At 49.7% G+C, this 21,064-nt stretch overlaps 8 protein-coding genes across 8 annotated transcripts; 3 read left to right on the top strand and 5 right to left on the bottom strand.

Moving 5' to 3' along the window:
• Positions 1-2,513: 2,513 nt before the first annotated feature.
• On the bottom strand, positions 2,514-3,066 carry NCS57_00213400 (CVNH domain-containing protein; the record flags this gene model as incomplete). Its single annotated transcript, XM_053052169.1, has 3 exons — positions 2,514-2,590; positions 2,649-2,807; positions 2,865-3,066. The coding sequence occupies 3 exons, from the start codon at positions 3,064-3,066 to the stop codon at positions 2,514-2,516; spliced, it is 438 nt and encodes a 145-aa protein (XP_052917415.1).
• Positions 3,067-3,766: 700 nt separating this feature from the next.
• On the bottom strand, positions 3,767-5,593 carry NCS57_00213300 (uncharacterized protein; the record flags this gene model as incomplete). The annotated part of the gene is made up of 1 exon (XM_053052168.1): positions 3,767-5,593. One exon carries the CDS (start codon positions 5,591-5,593, stop codon positions 3,767-3,769), a length of 1,827 nt encoding a protein of 608 aa, XP_052917414.1.
• Positions 5,594-5,943: 350 nt separating this feature from the next.
• NCS57_00213200 (uncharacterized protein) lies at positions 5,944-7,732 on the top strand (the record flags this gene model as incomplete). Its single annotated transcript, XM_053052167.1, has 4 exons — positions 5,944-6,614; positions 6,671-6,798; positions 6,854-7,483; positions 7,539-7,732. 4 exons carry the CDS (start codon positions 5,944-5,946, stop codon positions 7,730-7,732), a joined length of 1,623 nt encoding a protein of 540 aa, XP_052917413.1.
• Positions 7,733-7,871: 139 nt separating this feature from the next.
• On the bottom strand, positions 7,872-9,894 carry NCS57_00213100 (uncharacterized protein; the record flags this gene model as incomplete). The annotated part of the gene is made up of 2 exons (XM_053052166.1): positions 7,872-8,719; positions 8,790-9,894. The coding sequence occupies 2 exons, from the start codon at positions 9,892-9,894 to the stop codon at positions 7,872-7,874; spliced, it is 1,953 nt and encodes a 650-aa protein (XP_052917412.1).
• Positions 9,895-10,726: 832 nt separating this feature from the next.
• Positions 10,727-14,097, bottom strand: NCS57_00213000 (uncharacterized protein; the record flags this gene model as incomplete). Its single annotated transcript, XM_053052165.1, has 8 exons — positions 10,727-12,380; positions 12,517-12,877; positions 12,977-13,136; positions 13,187-13,510; positions 13,571-13,630; positions 13,687-13,912; positions 13,966-14,048; positions 14,095-14,097. The coding sequence occupies 8 exons, from the start codon at positions 14,095-14,097 to the stop codon at positions 10,727-10,729; spliced, it is 2,871 nt and encodes a 956-aa protein (XP_052917411.1).
• Positions 14,098-14,783: 686 nt separating this feature from the next.
• Positions 14,784-16,879, top strand: NCS57_00212900 (HET domain-containing protein; the record flags this gene model as incomplete). Its single annotated transcript, XM_053052164.1, has 3 exons — positions 14,784-15,056; positions 15,118-15,184; positions 15,240-16,879. The coding sequence occupies 3 exons, from the start codon at positions 14,784-14,786 to the stop codon at positions 16,877-16,879; spliced, it is 1,980 nt and encodes a 659-aa protein (XP_052917410.1).
• Positions 16,880-17,427: 548 nt separating this feature from the next.
• Positions 17,428-18,661, top strand: NCS57_00212800 (uncharacterized protein; the record flags this gene model as incomplete). Its single annotated transcript, XM_053052163.1, has 2 exons — positions 17,428-17,570; positions 17,908-18,661. The coding sequence occupies 2 exons, from the start codon at positions 17,428-17,430 to the stop codon at positions 18,659-18,661; spliced, it is 897 nt and encodes a 298-aa protein (XP_052917409.1).
• A 708-nt stretch (positions 18,662-19,369) lies between these two features.
• On the bottom strand, positions 19,370-20,074 carry NCS57_00212700 (uncharacterized protein; the record flags this gene model as incomplete). The annotated part of the gene is made up of 1 exon (XM_053052162.1): positions 19,370-20,074. The coding sequence occupies one exon, from the start codon at positions 20,072-20,074 to the stop codon at positions 19,370-19,372; it is 705 nt and encodes a 234-aa protein (XP_052917408.1).
• Positions 20,075-21,064: the final 990 nt, after the last annotated feature.

Raw genomic sequence — 21,064 nt, 5'->3', positions numbered from 1 at the left:
CGATTTTGGTGATCCACAGGGTACAAAGTCACCTAGCACACCATCTCCTAGAGCGACTTTGGCCATGCTGTCAGAGAGGTATGAAGGGACGTGCGTTCGCATTTGGCCGACGGTGAATTTCTTCCCGAGAGGGCCAATCCCGTAGAAGAATTTGTAAGAAACGAGGCGAATGTATAGTCATGTCTTAGAGTAGCTTCCCAAAGCCCATCTTGGTAGACAAGAATTTTCCTCTCCTCATGGATATATAGAACTTGTTCTTTGTGGCAGCAAACTAAAAAGTGTGGATGAAATGTTCAAATGGTAGGCCCCCCTCGTCTATTTCTACTTGTTAACACCACCTAGGCTATAAGGCTTAACTATTCTGAGCTTGTTTGGCCGCAGTAAACCATCAAATAGGTATCAAAATGAAACAGTGGCAAGCCGTCATAGCATAAAATATCATAACCATGGGTTACCATGGTCTTTACCGTAAAAGGGCAGTGGCCTGGCCCTTTGTAGGAAGACACGTCAACCTCGGCGCCAAACGGGATAAAACTAAAACTAAGGCACACTTAAGAAGAAAGACGCAAATGCATGTCCTCGGGCTCCACCACATGATGGAGAAGTTATTTGTCCCTTAGTTACTAGTAAGCATAGCGGTACTGCCATGGAAGTAGAAAGTAGTTGATTCCACTGTTGGGGTTCCTCACGGGCTCTGTCAAGTGTGCTTTGCTGATATCTGTAACGCCCAAATTCAGTCAAGGTCATGTGAATACAGTGTTGAGTGACAATCGTACCACAAGAGAGATTAGAATTCTCGATGCCAATGCAACGCCCTAGGTAGATACCACAGCTTTTGGCAACTCCGTTCGAGTCTAGGACCGTTGCGTAAAGCACGGGGCACCAGCCGCCGTAAGGATCCTTGCCAAGTCTGATGTTGGTGGCTTCGAGAGAGAAGTCTGAGCGAGGGTTTGACATGTTAGTATATCGCATCTCTTCTGCAAGGGATAGAGACTCACTACTGCCACCCCAAGAAAGAGCTCCGTTATTATTACCGATATAGAGATCGAGGTCGAGGCTCGCGTTTTCCCATTTGCCATTAAACGAGATCCAGGCTCTAAGATAGTGGTTATTTTCAAGCCGCACGTTTTTGGCTGCGAGGTGGAAATTCATTGATGAATTCATCATGGGTTTTGGAAGCTCTTGAAGAGCGTGGAGAGTGAGTATGCTACCTAATATAAAACAAAAGCTAATGATCAGATGGGAAAGATGAGTGGAGAATAAAGGGGAGAGTCGGGAGAGCAGAAGAGGTACTAGAAGGCCTTATATCGATGTATGCTAGACGTGACAAAGAGACCCTTGCCCCGTGGCCATTAAGCACTGTTGAGTTAAGAAGATAGAACCATCAAATGAGGCAAAAGGTGTCACTCATTCAATACTAGTACGTCAGACACCTGATAATATTCCCACTCATCCGACGAAAGGGTTTGGGTACCTTAGTAATACCATTACTGGTCATTTGACGAGCATTTGTGCCGCGATTAACTTCAGGGCATTGCTGATGTAGCACTTTCGGCCTATAGCAAAACCAGATGACTGTTGCGTAACTCTGATCAAGAAACAACTGGCACTTGCCAGCTAGGCATATGGATGTGGGCGACTGCAGGTCATCCGATAACAAGCTCTAAAATGCCTACTTAGCCTAAAATGCCCACTTACCTCCTTTCATTCAAGGCGGCGTTGAGCCAAAGAAAAACGCCAAGGCCATTGATTCTTAGACCCCTGAACTAAGAGAGTATGAATGGCTGCATGACCTGAAAATTCGACTGAACAGTTTTCTTCATGCTTTCCAAGACTGGGACTTCCTAACAGCTACTCCAACTCTCGACAATGAAGATCCTCCAAAGAGCTACAAAAGCTACGTATCTCTAAACCGTGGAGGTTATTTGCTCCCTGCGGAGGCGATCGTGGGAGACAGTGGTGTATCGACTTAATTCTAGAGTGCCGTCCTCAATCAGATACTGAGTGAACGTTGATCCCCGTGGGTTCAAAGCCGTGATACGATTGTCTTCGCTATATGCAATCTGCTACTCCAGCTTCAAGTATGAGAACGACAACACGAACAGGAAGGAGTGGTAGGACCAGGAGTCCCCAAACAGTAGATTCAAGAGAACGTGAGCGGCTGTAAAGCTTGAGAGGAAAGGTGAGGGGAAAAATAATTGTTTATTTGAGCCCTGTTACCCAACACCATAACTTTCTAAGCGCTGCTCCAACTCACCCAATACCCATTCCGCCTCAAAATGATCTACGGTAGACAAAATGCGTTAAAAAGGTGAGTTCACTGGCTCAAACGCTTTGTAGGTAGTGAAAGAGTTGGGGGTATTACACCATTGTGAACTTGGTTGCGTCTCCAAAGAGGTCTCTATCCATGATACCAACGAACACTGATACAGACAGATACCAGGCTTTATGAAAAACAGTAGAGTAAATTAAATCAAGGCTTTAGGTTCGGGTTAACCTTCGGTCAAGCGAAGCTAGGATCGCACTTGGAAATAGAGGACCGCCTGTCGTTCATTAACCACCGGCTCCACCACGAATCGCATGTCGGGAGCTAGAGGTCTTAGCATTAGTAAGACACTATGAAAGGAGATATGAAAGGGGAAACGTACAGCAAACAAGGGCACCGTTCTCTATGCCAATGCACTGGTCTAAGTTGAGGGCGCTGCGTAGGGCCCGACCACGGGAATCCATGGAGGTTGCATACAGCGTGGGGCACCACCCGTAGACAGCCTTGGCGAGTTCGACCTTGGTAGATGACCAAGAGAAATCTAGGGAGAATCCCAAGGCTTAGCTAAACTCTTGGGCGGTAAGGGATAGGGGCTCACCCTTCGCACCCCAGACAAGGCGGCCCTCGCCGTTCCCGATGTACCAGTCCAGGTCAAGCGTCACCTGCCTCCAGTTCCCATCCCAAGAAATATAGGCCCTCAGAAAGTGACCTTGTATGAGTTCGATCTCTTTGACGGCGAGGTGGAAGTTGATTTTGCTCTGTATGAGTAGGCTCGGATCTTCTGCGTCGTATTCGTCCATGTTGGGTATTAGATGAGAGAGGATGGAAGCTGGTCAAAAGTCAAGTTGAAAGGGAAGAATGAGATGGAGCTTGAGATGATCATATATAGATGTCTAGTAGACGTGATGGAGAGTCTTGCCGCATGGCCACTGCTAAGTCTGGAAGATAAAGCCAGTAAGGTAGACGCACCGGACACCAATGCATCACATACCCGGTCACCAGGATACTCATGGGCTGAAAGTGTGTAATTGACCCCGTTATACTACTGCAGGTCATTTCTCAAGTGTCTTGGCTGTGACTGAGTTCATTAGCTTGACATCAAACTTGAAGCACATGGCGGATGCAGGAGAGGTCGTCTGCGCAGCTGCTTCGTTATGACATAAGAACACTATACCACCCCCTGCCATTTTTATAGATTGGCAGTTATTTAAAGGCTCTATCCAATATGCGAATCAGACTCTAAAGCAATCACAGGTGTATCCTTAGAGACGATGACCAGCAGCAGAAAAAACAGAAGGGACAACAATTTCCAACACGCCTTATGCAGAAACCATGAATAGCTGCAGAATTTGAGAGTGAAGGTGAAACAGTCTCATACATGGGTCTACCTTTGTCACAATGAAGCCTTTTATTAGCAAAGAAGGGAGATATTTGACATATGAGAATAGCGAGTCTATTCCTGCTAGCAAAACCCACTTCCCAACCGCTGTTCCAACTGTCTCAACCCTCGTTCCATCTCGTGCAATGCCTCCACCACATCCGCAAGAAACGTTCCCTGAGATCACTCTCTCCCAACCCGAAGTCACAGCCTAAGCACTTGCGTACTATAGTTGAGAACCTTGGGCCCATTCGATTTCGCAAGAGTGGTGTCTGAGCCAGCTTCTCGGCGGCATCGTAGTCGGTTTGATGTTGAGGGGGAAGGGTTGAAAATAGCCGGTTTCGAAGATGTGGCCATGGTTGACTGTATCCCAGCTCGAGGAGGATTATGCCCAGGCGGAAGAGAATCGCGTTACGAGCGAGCGAAGAGGGTGTTGGTGTTGGAAAAACTCGGTTACTTGCCTCGGGAAGACTACCTGCAGGATTGCGATCCAATTCCTTGCTGCTTGTGGTTTCAGGGTTTGCGAAGCCGACTCGAAAGTATGGACTCGTTGACGAGATGGAGCTGGCGTCCTCCAGGTTGTCCCCAGATCCACAAAAGAGTACTTGGCTACTCTCCCAAGTCTTTGGCAGCCAAGGTGTAGAGTGATATTGCAAGACAGCAGTAGCCAGGGAGCCGGCAAGATGGACCATGGTGGTTCTTGGAAGACTACGAGTAAACTCATCCTCAGATATCCAGGTAATGATTTCTGCCAGGGATGTTTGTTGCCCCGGTGGCTGCCGTTCTGGAGGCGTGAGATAGAAGTGATGAAGCCCGGCGTATGTGATGTAGCCGACGCAGGTAGAGGAACATATCGGCCTTGGGATCTGAAATAGCCGGCAGAGATCCTCGATCATTTCGAGATCGATGATAGAATCCGCGTTGCTTGTCTGGCTGCTGTTGGCCAAATTCTCGGTGTCGAGGCTTCCAGATGACTCAGGAGATGCCCAGTGAGCATGCTTCGTCATCCTTTGTATCGTATTTTCCCAAGTATCTTTATCGCTCGTCTTGGGCTCTGCCGTTTCCACAGCCTTTGGGGTTCTTGCGTCAACCGTTTCCACCTCCAACCAGATCAGTGAGTCTGGCACTTTAGCAGGCCCAACTTCGCTGGCGATAGCAACGTTGAATTTGATGCCGTTTTCTGTAACGTTTGACTTGCCGGATTTGTTTAAATCGACAAGAGAGATACTTGCGGCGTGTCTTGGGTGTTTCGTGCAAGACCATCTCTGAGCAAAGGTGTTGTATAGTCGAAGTGATGCGGACTGGATTTGGCGATACTTGTCAAGGTTCCCAGACTGACTTGTTGTTCGTTGTATTGTAAGCCCCTTACTCGGTGTGCTTTGTATTTCCTTGAGCTCACTGATGACCCGAGTCGTCAATTCGTTAAAGTCAGTTGTAAAGTCCCGCAACTCCTTGATGGAATCCTGAACTTCTCCCTTCCTCCAACAGAGTCGGAATCGCTTCTGCAGTTGCTTTAGCGTCTCCCTTGAGGGGAGTGAGTCAATCGGCACCACGTTCGTTATTCGAAAGCTCTCCACCTCGAGACATATCGCTGTGACGGATGACAGAACCTGATCAAGAGTGGCCTTCCAGGACGTAAAGGTGTCTCTGAGTGACTCGAGGCGCTGCTCGCTGTTGATCGTTTCAAGCTTCAACGTCTCCCATGTTTCCTTGCTCCTTTCGGAGAGCAACCCGCGTGCCCTTTCTGGATCGTTGGTAATTACTATAAGAAGCTTTATAATGTTTCCCCTGAAAAGGGTCTTTTGCGTATTAAGAATTGTATCCAATTTGACCAATTCTTTTGAGTAATGACGGAAGGTGGTGAAGCCTTTTGATAGGTCCCAGTAGCGATCGTAGGCCTCAAGCACAATAGGGACACCAGCCAGAACCGTCCCAACGATGAACTCCATGATGAACAAGGACTGAAACCGTAATATTCGTCAACTTGGCGACCACAGCACTAGAAGCATTTTCATCGACTAGCCTGGAGAGTTTGAAATCGTATGTCCACAGTGGTGTTTCAGCTGGTGCCAAGTGAGGGGTTTATGAGTGAGGGAGCCAATCACCCATCTCACGTGCCCAACCCTTTATCTGGGCTGGTGTGATAGGACTTCGTCCTTGCTCATACAAACCAGCAGCCGCATATTCACTCCATAGGACAAGCTCTCGCAAATGGATCGGCCTTGTCTAATGACACAAAGAGTTCTCTAGTGAATCATAGAACTCCAGAGCCTTCTGTGTCCCTGCGACAGTCTCAACCATGGGACCAAACCCTTCCAGCCATCCCCTGATTGACAACTTGTTCAACACCATTTTGGACTCATGTATCAATGCACACCAAAGGCTCACACCGGATGAGCAGTCGCGACGGCTACGCAACGAATCAGAGCGATTATTTCTCTGGGGAGACGGCGTCTCTGCTGCTAACGGTCAGCTGGATAAAGCCCTCCCGACGTCTTCTGAGCTTTATCAGACTGTTCTTTCGGCTCTTTATGAACTTGGAAAAGTGACTGATGTCGACTTGGCCCAGGTGATTCCTACATCACAGCCAGCCAATCCTGCTGCAGACACTCGCGAGCTTCGGCTACTGCTAGAAGAGGCCGGGGCTGTTCTTGGGGCACCCAACGCTACAGAAGATTCTGAGAGTCTTTCGGATGAAGAAAATGGTCCATACAGTTTGGAAGACGTTCTTGATGACATGACAACATACATCGATTACCTTATGGATCTCTCTTCCCCCCTCGAAAACATTATCGTATACCCCGAGTCTATTCGGCCCGAGTCTACGTCGATTGAACCCGCTATTGTTGAGTTTAATGAAATGAAGCCGACTCGTACTCGCCCTCCCCCTAGTTATTCTTCCATCAACTCCTATCGCACCTATGTGGGGGTTGGAATGCATCGCGGTCTGCCCCATTTCCAAGCAACAACGTATGATTTGTTTTTCTTCCGCTCGTTGTTTACAGCTTCTCACACTGATATCTTAGAACTCTATTTGAAGGCACTCCCCGGGAACGCGTGGTCCACTTGGGCCCCTGGGAAGTACAGTCCGAGTCAAACGAACGCCGAGTCATTTGGCAGGGGGTGAATCAAAACGAGATTCTTGAGCATTACCGTGAGCATGTTTATCTTTTGCATCATTTGGCACTGGTTAACCCTGTCGACCGTAGTTCCTTCGAATGAGCCCTCGGATCTTCACCCACATACACTCCATAACCGTCATCGGCCTTACAATGAGCCCGCGGATATGGAGCGATATCTAACATTCCGAGAGCCCCACCGTATTCGATACATCAACGATGAGGGAGTCTGCATCCACGACGAATTTATCAACGTGAAGTACGAGTTTTCGTCGGTTGAATCCTCAATGCAGTTTCAAGAAGATCTACGACGAAAGGACCTCGTCGATTTCTACGACACAGATGTCGTCTGGACTAGCATTCACGGCCGCACTGATAGCTTCGGCAACGTTAGGGGTGTGGCGACTCTCCAACGGCTTAAGCTATGGAGAGATCGGTTGACTGGTCTCTACTCACTCAGCATCTACCAAAATAAGGTCGACCGCCAATATCGTGACTACATTCTGGAAGACTTTCAGCCCGGGATCAGGTATATAGATGACAGGGCAAAAGAGCTACGGCTTGAGGCTTTGCGTCAAGATGGTGATAACGGTCGTCAACCGGTCACAGTAAATCCGCTGCGGCTTAGAAGAAGGGGTAGCGAAGCTTCGGAATCCCGATTGCAGAGACGGTCGACAGACAGCATACGATACTTGGCGATCAAGTTTTCTGAACGTACAGGTAATCTCCCTCTTTCGCACAAATCTTCTTTCTTGTTAGTTGCTAATACCCTCAGCGTACCGACGATTCATAGAGACGTGGGAGACCTTCCAGAATCCAGACAGCCTACCCAACCAGCTCCAGTTACCATTACGGGGGGCCATGCCCACATATCTTACCCAGGAACAGCCCCAAAGAGGCACGATGAACTTGAGCCCGGGGCCCTCCAACTTGACTGAGGCAACAGAATCATCAGGTCGGCAAGAGTAACTACGAGGCTACAGAGAACACGGGTTTGTGAGGGTGGATAACAGGGTGTTATCAACAAGAGCCTCAACTAGACTCATTATTCATGCAAGAAGGGGATTTTGCAGCTAATCAATTTCAAAACACTAATTCCAAATGGTATCTAGACTATGTACACCGGGATACGACTCGCATACGCATCACTCTTGCTAACCTGAATATCCATCTTGTGGAACTCATGCAGCTGCAGCCAGCACAGCATGCGGAACACGAGCGTACACCAAATTTCGTTGACCTGAAGCTCGGAGATCGGCTCGGGTGGCTTGATTCCGGCTTCTCCTGCTTTTCCTGAGTTGACTGAGCCCCGTCTAGCCCGCCTGGCCTGTCTCTTCTTGCTCTTGTCGTCCTGCTCTGTGAGGATCCGGGTCACGTTTTGACGGACGGTTTCAAAGTACATCTGGATTAGGAGGGGCTCCTTCTCGTTGACAAATGCAGAGTCGATGTCGTCAATGGTAATGGGCCCTTCCTCATCATCCTCGCCGTCCTTCTTGGCGCTGTCCTTGGCGTTCGTGGTCTTGTCCTTTTCGTTTAGGAGGTTGAGAATCTCTTGGATGTGTATGCGCAAAACCTTGCGAACCAAGGAGAATGTGGCCGGCTGAAAGAATTTGTCACAAAGTTGAATACCGGTGCGCAGATGGTTGAGTTCATTGACGAGGTTCACGCCGCTGATATCTTCACTAATGCTGACAAGCGTCGAAGAGGAAGCTCGTAGTTTGGTGAAGTGGCTGTCGTGGCTGTCGGCCCAGTCGAGAATATCGGCAACTTGCTTGCTGTCCTTCAGGAGCTTCTCACTTTTAAGAATCCTCAGAGAAGTAAGAAACTCGGCCATGAGCGTGGGCATGGAGAAAGTATTCGGGTCCCAGTAGAAGACAGTCGGGTTGGGAAGCATACGGAAGACGGTGTCTTCGACGTGGAGAGTCTTTCCTACCATTCCTAGAATCTCGAAGGGAACTGCCCTACCGTCAGTACATGTCTTTTCTACAAACTTGTTCCAGTACAAAAATGCTTCAATAGTACTTACTGGGAAAGATGTGGCTATGACGGGCTTGATCAAGGTTCTTGCGGAAGTAGTTGACTGTGTTGATACCGCATCCAAACACTTCAAGAGTGTGTGCAATCTCTGAGAGGCTTCCCAGTTGTAGACTTCCAACATCCTTGGGCTCGTCAGCGTAGACCTTGTCCTGGTCAGGTGCCAAGAAGATAGTCGGTGCAATGCCGAAACAATATTTCTTGACGTCGTAGTTGGGGATGACCCGGTTCTGCTTGAACCACGTCGGCCCCTGCTTCTGGAACGTAAATGTGATTCCTAGACCGTCGAGGTATGAGCCGTAGATGACGAAACCGTTTCCTTGGGCGCGATATTGATCGTTGTTGAGGTCGAATTGTCTCCAGTAGATTCCTAGCATTGCAGCAATCTCAACCAAGTGAGAGATGGTGGTAGTGGCATAAGGCTTTGAGAGGTTATTGGGCATGCTGTCCCAAGTACGTCTCTTTCTCTGCATGCAGACCACCATAGAGTGACGCGGATCTGGGGCTTTGGGAGGTGCCGAGTTGTTGCGGAGAAGTCTCGGGCCATTCGTGTTGTACGAGTCCTCCAGCTTGGACTTTTGCCAGTCCCGTGATTCCTTTTCCATGCGGCAGACGGCCATGAGGAGGGCGTACCAGGTGGCCTTTTCGTTGTCGGCTGTGTGCACCACCTGCTGCTGGCTCTGCTTGAATTGCTTATCAAATTCCTCCATCTTGGACGTGTACTGAAAGTTATCCTCACCGCCGTCGAGGCGGATGATCTTTCTGTCCTTGTCCTCGGTAAGCTCATCATCACCCAGCGGACCTTTGTGGTTTTCGGGTCTTGCGACAAATATGACAGGGACCTCAAACTGGACCTCGAAGCGGAATTCGGTCCAGAGCATCTGTCGTCGCGCAAAATTCGCCCATTTCCCTATCACGGCTGGACTGCATGACGAGAAGCCCGTGGCAGAAGCAAAATACTGCTGGAGGGCTTGGAGGATGGCGATGACGAAGGCGAGGACCGAAATGACCAACGCCACCACAGCGACGATGAGCTCAGTGTTGTCGTCGCCATTTCCTGATGATGTCGGCGTCGGAGAGCCGGTCTCGGAAGACATAGTTCAGAACTTAGATAGAGCCAAGATTTGGCGGGAACGGTGACATTCCAGTGACGAAGAAAAAGGGTGTATTCAAGACAGAAAAGTCTTGGAGGTGGGGATGTTTAGGTTGAAGGGCCAACACCACTTCGCCTCGTCTCACCCATGTTACACACCCCTTTGTAATTACAGCTGCCGGTTCCGTTGGCCAATGCCCCCTAGGCGTCTGTTCGCACAGTGAGCTGAACGGGGCTGAGCAGAGCAGGGTGTTCGTTGACCAATCACAAGCGGAACTGTGCCGCCCCAAGTGTGATTTATTGTGTTTGTGCGTCAGCAACCGACAAGGGGCCATGTCAAGCACCCGCTTTGACTGGTCAGATGCCCTGGAAAACTCCGCTTGCTTACTGCGGCTGGAAAGAAGGCATCAAGGATGTGGAAGCGACTGGCTGACGGCTCACGTCAGTGTAATCCAGGACTCAACTTGCTATAAAACATGCCGCGTTGAAGAGCCTCAGAGTCTGTCTGTCGTCGTGGCGGAGCCTATGGAAATGTTGGCCTTGGTTAAGGCATTTGACTACTCGAAGCACAAATTTTGTTGTACCGTCGATTGTGCATATTCCCAATAATGCGGCCTAGGGGAGACTGTTGTTACTCCAGCATTACCCTGGTCCATCATAATAGCCCGGCCCTCATTTTCGTCCCAAGCTCACTATGTCAGCGATTTATGTTTTGTACCCTAAAATTGCATTCCACGCCATCTTTCGCACCCAGGCAAACGCCAATAGGAAAAAGAGTCCGGTAACTAAACTATAAAGTAACTCGGTGGTCTTCTTACCCCTTGCTTTCCTCGGATTCAGCCAGTCAGGGCATCCTTGAAACTCTCCCACAGCGACGTTCCTTCTATCTGCTCTTTGATCTTCTCAGACATAACTCTCATCTGCTCTGATTTTTCCACACGTTCCTCGGCCAGAGCCGCCATCTTGTCGATATCTACCGACAATTCTTCCCACATCAAAAGCAACCCCTCAAGAGTGCCTATCATGCTCTGCGCGCTCAGTCTCTCACTCAACAGTGTCCTGTGCTCCTGATACCACCTGAGATCCTCATCGGCCAAAATTTCCTCCAGCCTTTGCACTATGGAGCGCACCAAGGTAATTTGCAGTTCCAAGGCCGCACGTGACTGGAGAGCAGTTTCGAGCCACTGTACTCGAAGGGGTCGCAAACGTCGCGGTCCATCTCTCACCAAATCTTCCACCAGTTCGATGGTATTATCAGTCCGGGATTGTTGCTCCATCAATTGGTGTTGGAGCGGCTGCATCATAGATAGATTAGCTTGCACACTTGACAGGGTTTCTAGCAGCCCCTCCTCAAAAGCGGTCTCGTTAGAGCGATTCTCGACGACCATGTCCAATGTGGCACTGACCATGGCTACCGTGGGATGTTCGTCTCCGAGGTGCTTTGCTCTCTCTGCAGCCTCCCGTATAATCTTCACACCTTCCTCTACATTACCCACTAGAATTGCAACAGCGGCTCCGTACCTGGCCGCATGTTCGATGGTGTGGGGGTGTTGGTAGCCAAGACTAGCTTCTGACTTTTTAAGAAGGATTTCACGGACAAGCAAACACTCGCGCCTGCACCATAACTCTCCGAATAACTGTAGGGTCATGTACAGCTCGGTCTCGGAATCATCACCGGTCGAGTCGGTTAAGAATTTCTCGAGGACCTGCAATGCGTTCCGAAGATGGGGCACGAGCCGCAGAGCCGTCTGGCGGCTGCTCTCGGTGTCTTCCTCTTCCAGAAGCTTCAACATCTTCGCAGTTGACTTGAAGAGAATTTGGCAGGCTGAATTGGCGTACGTGCTGAAAGTTTGAGGTTGCTTGACCCCAAGCCTACTGAAAGCCCAGGCATGGACCAAACTGTGCATCGAGTACGCTCCCGTGGTCGCGTCCCGCTGGAGCATGGAGTATTTCTCCAGGGTTGAGAAACATTCCTCGAGGTCATTTACACTTCTGACCTGCAATTCAAGGTCCTCGCACCAGTTGCTGTGGGTGTCTTGCTCATGGGGCCATGCCCAAGTCAAAACATCAAGATAAATGGCTTCGTTGCCAAAGAAGCCGAGCAGACTGAAGATACAGCATGCGTCCGGCAACTGGTTATGCACGGCGGTGTACGAGGCCTCCCAGGTTGACATGAGACTCCGCCCATACATGTCGATCAACTGCTGAGGCTCTTGTCGTAGGAGTTCTTTGCGTTCTCGGTGCTCCTTTAGATACCCAGACAAGTCTGCGGCAAGCCTTGGTGTCCGGGCCACGTAAGAACCAGCGATGGTAAGGGCCAGGGGTAGGTAGCCCAGTTCCTCGGCTATGAGCTCTGCCTGCTTCTCTGTATCCTCGGTGGCTCCCTCGATCTTAGCACAGGCTAGGAAAAGCCTCGCGGCTTCTGGGGGCTCAAGAACCCGGATTTCGATCCCAGTATACGTGGAAAGGTCTCGAGCTATGGAACTTCGACTGGTAATTATGACGTCAACATTTTTGCCTCTGGGGATGTAGTTGGATATCTGGATGAAATTGCCGTCCCTTTCGTCCAAGCCGTCGGCTTCGTCAAACACAAGAAGCCAATTGCCAGAGTTTTGAAAAAAACCACCTCAGCACCGCGGCTCGAACTTTCTTGGGGGACGAATCTGGAGGTAGCGGAGCAGGGTTAGGCAGCGTGCCGTAAATTTGCTGAAAGTCACGCTCGAGGGCTGCAGGGCTGATGGCATGGATCCAGAAAGTTGCATCATACTGGTAGCCATACTCTTGCAAGTAGGATCGGGCCAGCTGTGATTTTCCTGTCCCCTCTGATCCCCAGATACCGACCTTTCGAGCCCCAGCCTGCCTGCCCTCTGACTCACGGGTTAATTGGGATCTAACCTCGTTGAGGAGACGCTTTCGAGGAACAAAGGTCTTGACTGTCTCCATGGAGAATTCTAGGTAACTGGGCACTTTCGTACTCCCTGGAACACCTTGAGGCATGATTAGTGATCGTGCTGTTGAACATGTAGGACAAGTAGATTTGTATTGCTATGAAGCAGGATCTGCAAGGATGCGATGAAACTACCCACTTGATGATGTTGCCCTCATCACAGCCTTGATGCTTCCGCAAACATTTTCGAAGACTCTATCGTCCTTGTTGGCAAACTTGAACATTTCCTGGTGATTCTTCTGAACCGGTTGGGAGTTCTCCTTGTCATATCCGGTGAGTGCAGACGCTTGGTCAACGACCTAGGAGACCCTCTTAGCCTTAGTCACAGTTGTCATATAGCTCAACTCACAATATCGCCGAGGGCCCCATCTCCGAAAGATTCGTAGTAGCTGTAGATAATGAGCTTCTGGTCCAGCCAAAGAGAGGTTCGCCTGAAGTCGTCGGTCAAGTCGTTGAGCTCATCGGAGTGCGACTTCAGCGCTGAATCTAGCTTAGGAGGCACCTTGACAAAGGCTACTTTGGCAATGGCTTTCAGAACCGCCGCCCGAGTGGCCTCTCCTGCTCTGCTACCAAGGTGTGGAGTTCCGAAGAAAAACAATCCCCTGGTCGAGGTGTAGATGAGGCGCTTGTCGCTCTCTTGATTATGGAGCTCCTTGGAAGCAAGGAGGATAGCCTGAGATCGACCTTAGCATCCTATGCGATGCCGTGTGCTTGGATACCTTGGGGAACTCACCTGTTTGATGACTAGCCCTCTAAGACTGTGACCCATAAAGATGATGGGTCTTTCCCGTTCCTATTACACTGTGAGTTGGAGTTCGGAAGAGGAAGAAGGCGGAAGGGTCAAAACACCTCATCCTCTTGTCTCTCCACAACCAAATCACTCAACAACATTCTACCAATGTCCCTGATGCGGATCAAGTTGTCGGCAAAAGATGAAGTCACGTCGGCATTGTACCCAAAGACCATGACACGAGCATTCTTGACCTTGTTTTTGAGCTCCCATGGCCAGAAAAACTTGGTTTCATGGGTCCATGTGCTCTGTGGGTGGCCATTCAGACCATGCCGAATGACGATGCTGAATACCAGATGGCGGTTAATGCGAGTTTTCTGGAGGGCGTTATTACTCACTCAACCTTGCTGTTCTCGTCGCCATACAGGACCGTGATGCCTTCCCGTTCGATGGAAGGGACTGGAGGATTAGCTACTTCGGCCTGTTTCGTGTAGGCTTGGCTTGCTGGACAAGTTCGAATTTCATACCATGCTGAGGATGATATCACCTAAACGGGCCGGGGGATAGGGTCCAAGTATCTATTCCACTCAAGAACAGTAATCTTACGAATGAGAGATTTTGGATCTTGAGCTGGGAGGGGGGAGCAGCTAAAAAAAAGACGGCCTTTTGTTTCAGTCAAACCAGAGAGGCGCCTGTAGGAGGGCATTTGTGGCGTTGCAAATCACGTTTTCAGGCGAATCAGGGGCTCGGGAACCACAGCCTGATTTGACTTGGGAGCATGGCCCTCAGTCGTCCAATACGGGCTCAGCATAGCCGCGAAGCCAAGATGCTAGGTACAGGGGCAGGTCAAGAATAGAAACCCGGCTATTTTGATCTCCATTACTATGTGGAAGTCCCTTGGCAGTAACAGTTAGATGAAGGCAGGGACAGTAGTTGGAAAGGTTGCTGTATGAATACCATCACATGCCAAGACCCCAACTGAATGCTTCTCAGCATAAAGCCAGACGAATGACCAGAGTAAGAGATATTGTTTCCCATTGGCTAAGGATTCCAGGCAGCCGCACGTGGGTCAGCACAGCACCCCTCGTCCCGTCAAATCGAGGACTCAAATCGATCATCACTGGTACAACTTGACACCTTCCAACGTCTTCTAGGAGGTATCTTGCGAAGCCAGCTACAGATTTCAAGACTTCTGAAAGCTACTCATCTGTTCAAGATGTCGGCTCCTCCAGACTTGCCCGGCCCGGAAGACGGCTTTGAGAGTGACGACCCCGCCGACTACTTGGCAGAAGAGGACAGACCTGACTGCAACATTTGCTGTGATTTTAACCCAAAATACCTAGATTCTGATGATAGTAACGAGCATCGCTACTCGAGCCTGGTGCGCTCCTCAAGGGACGGCTGCTTTACGTTCAAAATGCTGGAGGAAATCATCACCGGCCTCTACAAATTCGACAACGCATCTCTGGTAGCCTTCAGCTTTACTTATGTAAGTCTTGGTGGCCTACTGAACCACTCAAGGAAAAAGGTTTATTTGACCCTTTTGCCAGGAGGATCTTGAGCTGTGGAATATCGGGGGCGGAACTATTGGCAGCATAGAATTGCACCAGGCAGCTGGTAAGCCGAGAGCCAGACAGACCTGGACCCTGATTCAAGTTTTAACATATTCTAGACACATCTTGTCCATGGGGCTTAGTACACAAAGAAATCAATCATCCCAAGAGCACAGCATCGCGGAGGAGCCTCTCCTGGGCCAAGAAGCAGATTCAGACCTGCCTTGCCCACCACACAGGGTGCGGCGATCCTATAGCTCTGTTACCTACCAGGGTGATTGATGTAGGCACGTCGGGTAGCGAAACGATAAAGATTCTTGAGACAAAAGGGTTGCGCGGAAAGTATGTGACGCTCAGTCACTGCTGGGGAAAGCTGGCATCGATGCCCAAACTCACAGCACACACTCGAGACCGATGTCTGGAGGGGATCCCGTGCGAAGCCCTTCCGCGCACATTTCGGGACGCTGTCATGATAACAAGGTATTTGAACATTCGCTATCTCTGGATCGACTCGCTGTGTATCATCCAAAAAGATGATGAAAAGGACACGCCTCAAGACAAGAACATGCACCAGAAAGACTGGGAGCATGAGTCTGGAAGGATGTGCTCTGTGTACCAGAATTGCTATCTGACACTTGCGGGCCTTGACTCCCCTAATTGCGACGGGGGTCTATTCTTCAAGAGAGACAAGGTCCGGGTGGAGGGCGACAGCGGCAAGGGCCAGTATTGCTTCGATGGGTACAGGGAAATTGAGCACTTCGCAGTGAAGTTCCCGCTGCTCCTGCGTGGTTGGGTAAAACAAGAAACCCTTCTCTCGCCAAGGACACTATTCTGCGGCAAAGAAGAGCTCATCTGGCAGTGCAGAGCCCACGCATTCTGTCAGTGCAAACATTTCCGCGGCGACGAGACACGACACGGCAGCACGGTACTAAGCAGAGGCTTTCGAAAGCTGCCCTTGATGGAGCATGCTAGAGACGACTTGACACGCCCCAACCTCATCAATACATGGCACGGCATCATCTCGGAGTATACCTCCACTTCCTTGACGCATATAACCGACAAGTTGGTTGCTGTTGAGGGCATCGCCGAGTACATGCGGCCCCTCAAGAATTCTGAGTATCTGGCTGGGCTGTGGGCCGACTCTCTTGCATTCGATCTTCTCTGGAACAGCGAAGCTTACAACTATGGAGACCCTACAAGATCGGCCCATTCCGATCCTCTAGGCAAAACGCCGTGGAGCTCAAACAAATGGCTCTTCCCAACGTGGTCCTGGGCATCTATTAAAGAGAAGACCAGTTGGACTTGGACCAATCGGACATGGAACACTCGTTCCATCACGGATTATTCACTATACACCGTTCTCATCCAGCACATCAATGACAAATCCTCGCCAGCCAACGAGTTAAGGTTGCGCGGTGTGATCGTTCCAAGCACGCTTGGAGTGATACAAAAGGTCCTCAATTCCAGAGAGCTCTACTATCCCGATCTAAGAAACCAAGAACGCATTTTCGGGGCAGACAACAGTGTAGAATGCTTGCGAGTTGTTCAATCAGGCAAGGACTGCTTTTCCCTTGTTCTTGTGCGTGTGGATGAAGAGAAGAGGCAATACGAGAGGCTGGGGGTTCTTAGGTTTCGACATTCTGGACTGGGATTCTGGAAATGCGTTCAGGCAGGAGCACAAACACAAGCGGAAGTGCCACTGTGGTGGGAACCGTCCGAAGATTGGGAAGGAGAAGAGGTCGAGATTACGTTGATTTAGGGTGAGAGTTGGCGCGCAAGTGGTTGACTCAGAAAGGCATGGCTATTTGGCAAATTGTATATATCAGTACGGTTCTGTTCCTCTCTGTGTTTTCTCAAGGCTAGCTTCAGACAAGCCCTGATCAAAACCCTCTTCTTTCCCCTTGATACTGTAAGATGCAACGGTGTTTGCGAATTGTGCGGTCTTAGTGTTTCGAGCTATCCGTAGGCTAGTCTAGTAAATATGGGTTATTTCAGAAGACCAGGAAGAGAGAATGAATCAATTAAATAGGACTCCCGAGATTTAGGATACTTTAATAGTTTGCCCAGCTAATGTGCTGTTGGTTCCACCAAGTATGCAACAGTTACTCATGCGTGCAAGCTGTGCCGCACGCACACACGCCGTAGCGAGGCAAACTTGCAGCAGCTCAGCCAGGCGTCAGGCTCCATAGTCAGCGGTAAGGCGTACCGCAAGGATATGCATATTTAAAAGTCACAGGCTACCTCGCCCATCCGTTCGTCATTCTCAAAATCTTCATCGAATCTACGTAACCTCAAAATCTTGCCGCCATGGACCCCCTCTCCATCATTGCCAGCATTACCGGTATCGCAACTGCGGGAACTGCACTCTCAAAGGCCATCTACGAGTTTGTCTCTTCGACTCGGGGTGCTTCAAGGGAGATGTTGGATATTGCACGCACTATCGCCGACTTGTAGGAGAACTTCGTCGGGTGCTGAGAGATGGTTCTGAGCTATGCAACCGCAAGTACCTGCGTCGCATCAAATCTGCAATGCGACGGATATCTAGAATTCACGGTGAAATTCATCAGTTGATGAACGAGGCCCGAGGGTTCGCGGCTTTCAAGTGGAGATTGAAGCGATCCGAAGTTCAGCAAAAGCTTGCTCGAATTGAAAGCCACAAAACTGGAATTAACCTGATGCTGAATATTCTGGTCCTTGCCATCACGACAAGAAAACAATCGGGGTGAGGAACCTGACATCTAATACTCAGCACTGAGCCATGGACTAACAATTAACTCATCCCAATAGGCTATCAAACACACGATCCAACGAGGGCGGCCAGCAGGGCCAAAGATACCAAGACCAGGACAAGAAACAAGACATTTTTCTGCTCTGCCAGCAATCCGAAAACCTAGCCTACGCAGCTCATCAATCCGTTGTTAATCTGTCGGAAAGTCAGAGCCAACAGCGCGACTCCGACTTGGAGCAACCGAGCGATGCCTGTCCGGACCAAAACAACGACACTGGTACTCAACTCCAGGTCCTGGTGTCCAGACAAGGATCTGATAGCACAGCAAACTGGCTTCTTGACCTAATCTTCTCGCCCTATGTCCAGGCGCGCATGGACTCTAGCGTCCAAAGCTCGACTAACTCAGGCGCTGACTCTGTAGCGTCTGATGCTGACAATGACACCCCAGAACAACCTCTTGAGAACCACAAAGGCAGTTCAAGTCATAGCATAGTATCTGGCCCATTAGAAACTGGAATGGCTATATACGAACCCGGCGCTGCCGCTTCGGTCGTCAAGGAGCTTCTTGCAGACTGGACGGTGTTGACAGAGAAGGAAATCGAGAGCACCACGGGCGATGAACAGCGTCCAGAGCAGAAAGAAGCCGACACTTCTGAAGGATCGCAATACAAGGATGCATTCATCTTTTTCAAAGACGTCTTGGGGCGGAAATTCAAGCTACCGTTTTACCAAGTCGAGAATTCTGAGGTAAGTGTTTCGGAATGTGTTTTGGACAAGATGGACAAGAGGCTAACCGGTCACTATAGGGCATGAGTAGGCTCATAAATGCTCTCTTTGCGAAAGTTGATGCCCTCGGGCCGCATGTGCACGCTGGACACTTTGATCTCGTAGACTCTGATGGCTATTTTATGGCGCCAGAGCTCTGGGATGATTTGATACGGCCCGGCATGGACATCACAATGACCATGTGGCAAGTAGAGAACCAACCATCCCTTCAGAAACCAAGTACACTGCCTGTGCGGCCAACACAACCGGTAAACCCAGAAGGGTTATCACAACTAAGACAACTACTTAAGAAAGGAGGCCCATCCGATGAGCTCATGCCTGGCAAAAGGCCGCGGCCCGCAAAGAGAGTCCACAAAGACTATAATCAGCCCCCTCAAATAGCAACCAGAAGAAGAGGGCTGAACGAGCCGGAAGGGGAACAGCTGCAAAGAAGCAATTACTAGGGAACAAGAGCACAGCCTGGAATTTGTTAGCATTGCTAGTTGGGTGTTTGATATGCTGGGATTGTTTCACAACGATGCAAACTGAGGTCCTTCAAGATGACTCAGACAACTTTCAGATTTGGTGTATTAGACTCCATCCTTTCTGATCTTACCATTTTAGAATGAAAAGACTTCTCGAGCGCGAGCGCATCCACCTGACTGCATGAAAGCAATGGTTGTATTAAAGCGTAATTCACTAACTAATTCGTCGTCGTCGTCCCATGATTCCCAGCCCTTAAAACCTAGTTCCCTCTCAAAGAAAGGCGATCGCCCCAACTGCAAAACCAAAAACAGCAACCACCGAGCCTCGTAGAATCTGGCCCGCGTTGGGGGTGGTTGTTGGTGTTGTTGCCTCGTTCTCGGCAGTAGAAGCTTCATTTCCTGCAGTAGAGGCTTCGTTTTCGGCAGATGAAGCCTTGTTGCCTGCAGTTGAAGCCGATGCTCCCTCAGTAGTCGTTTCATCCTCGGCGGTAGAGGTTTTATCATCGGTAGAGGTTTGCGTTCGTGTCGACAGGGTAGCGGCTGAGGTAGTCGCAGCAGCGGATGTTGCGGTCGATGAGTCAACTGCCGTTGTGGTAGAAGGGCTTGACTCGCTCGACTCGGTCTCAACAGGCTGAGTATCGGTCTCAGCATCGGTTTCAGTCTCTACTTCTGCCTCCGTGGTGGGCTCAGCAGAAGCGAAACCTTCGGTGGCCGTGGCAAAGTCCTTCCAGCACGAGAGATAGGAAATGGTGCGAACTTCAGTTCCGGTGTAGCCAGCGCAACCAGGGTTCTTCTTGGGAGGAGCTCGGCCACCACCGCAGTCTAGGGGGTCGCAAATCTGCCCGTCTTCAGGGTCGAACCAGTGGACGATGCCATCATCGCAGGTGGTGTAGCTGTGCGTGTTGCAGCCAATGCCCGCTGCCAGCTTGGCCAGCATAAGCAGCGGAACGACGGATGAAACAGTTGGTCGGATCATATTGATATTAATGTTGTTGTTTAAAAACGAGTGATGTATAAACGATCGTGTTGCTAACGAGAGTGCTTAGAATCCCCACAGATTTATTCCATACCTAGATTACAGCAGGAATCCAACGCGATTAAATAACCCTTCGATGATCAGAGGAGCAAGGATTACAAGACTTGGCCGCGTGAGTCAAGGACGTTTTAATTTAATCGAGCGAAGGATGCGGAGGTAGCATCGCCGGAAATTGAGCCACACAACCCACATGCTGTGCCGCAGAAAGCAACATGAACAGAGCTTGGGTCACATATTGGCACCTCACGAATCACCGCCATCAGTCTTGAATGGCCCGGGTCGCCAATCGAATGTGTGGTCGTACGACACCAAAAAGGGAAACCGCCGGATCTAATGCGACTTTTGAAGAATAGGGGGTTTATTACGGCCTTGTAGGGCTACGTTGGGCACAGTCTAGAACAGCTGGCGACACGCATTATATTTATTTATAGCCCTTTGGTAAAAATGCACGAGCTGCCCAGAATCATCCGAAATGAGTGATATGGGGCGATAATCTTATCAATCTTGGCGAGAAAATGCAAGAGCACCTAACTATCATAGAAGAAGAGGAACTCAATTATGTTCAGCATTTCTCCTTCCGTCTTTGACCCTCTAGATCTGTATTGAATGACGGATTTGTAGTAAGGGTGTTGATTGAATGGACTGGACAAGCGGTTGTTCAGAGCAGCTGTTGTCACAAAAATGTTTTTGGCTGACCATGATTGCTGTCTTCACTGTGCAAAGAAGCCATCAGCCACATAACAAAGAATAGAGTTGTTGAAAAGGAAAAAAATCTTAATATTGGGCTTTCGCTTTCCCGCAAGTCCAACAAAACCGTTTCCATAGAGCTACCCTATTGCCATTGTTGGTTTCAACGGCTTACACGAGTTTGAGCGAATCAGCGTAGCCGTATTCGCATGACTCACGTTCTGAAGCAAACGCTCCGGTCAC

Source organism: Fusarium keratoplasticum, chromosome 2, assembly GCF_025433545.1.
Source record: "Fusarium keratoplasticum isolate Fu6.1 chromosome 2, whole genome shotgun sequence".
NCBI classification, from domain to species: domain Eukaryota; kingdom Fungi; phylum Ascomycota; class Sordariomycetes; order Hypocreales; family Nectriaceae; genus Fusarium; species Fusarium keratoplasticum.
The sequence above is the reverse complement of the archived record's forward strand: the minus strand, read 5'-3'. Positions and strand labels throughout refer to the sequence as shown.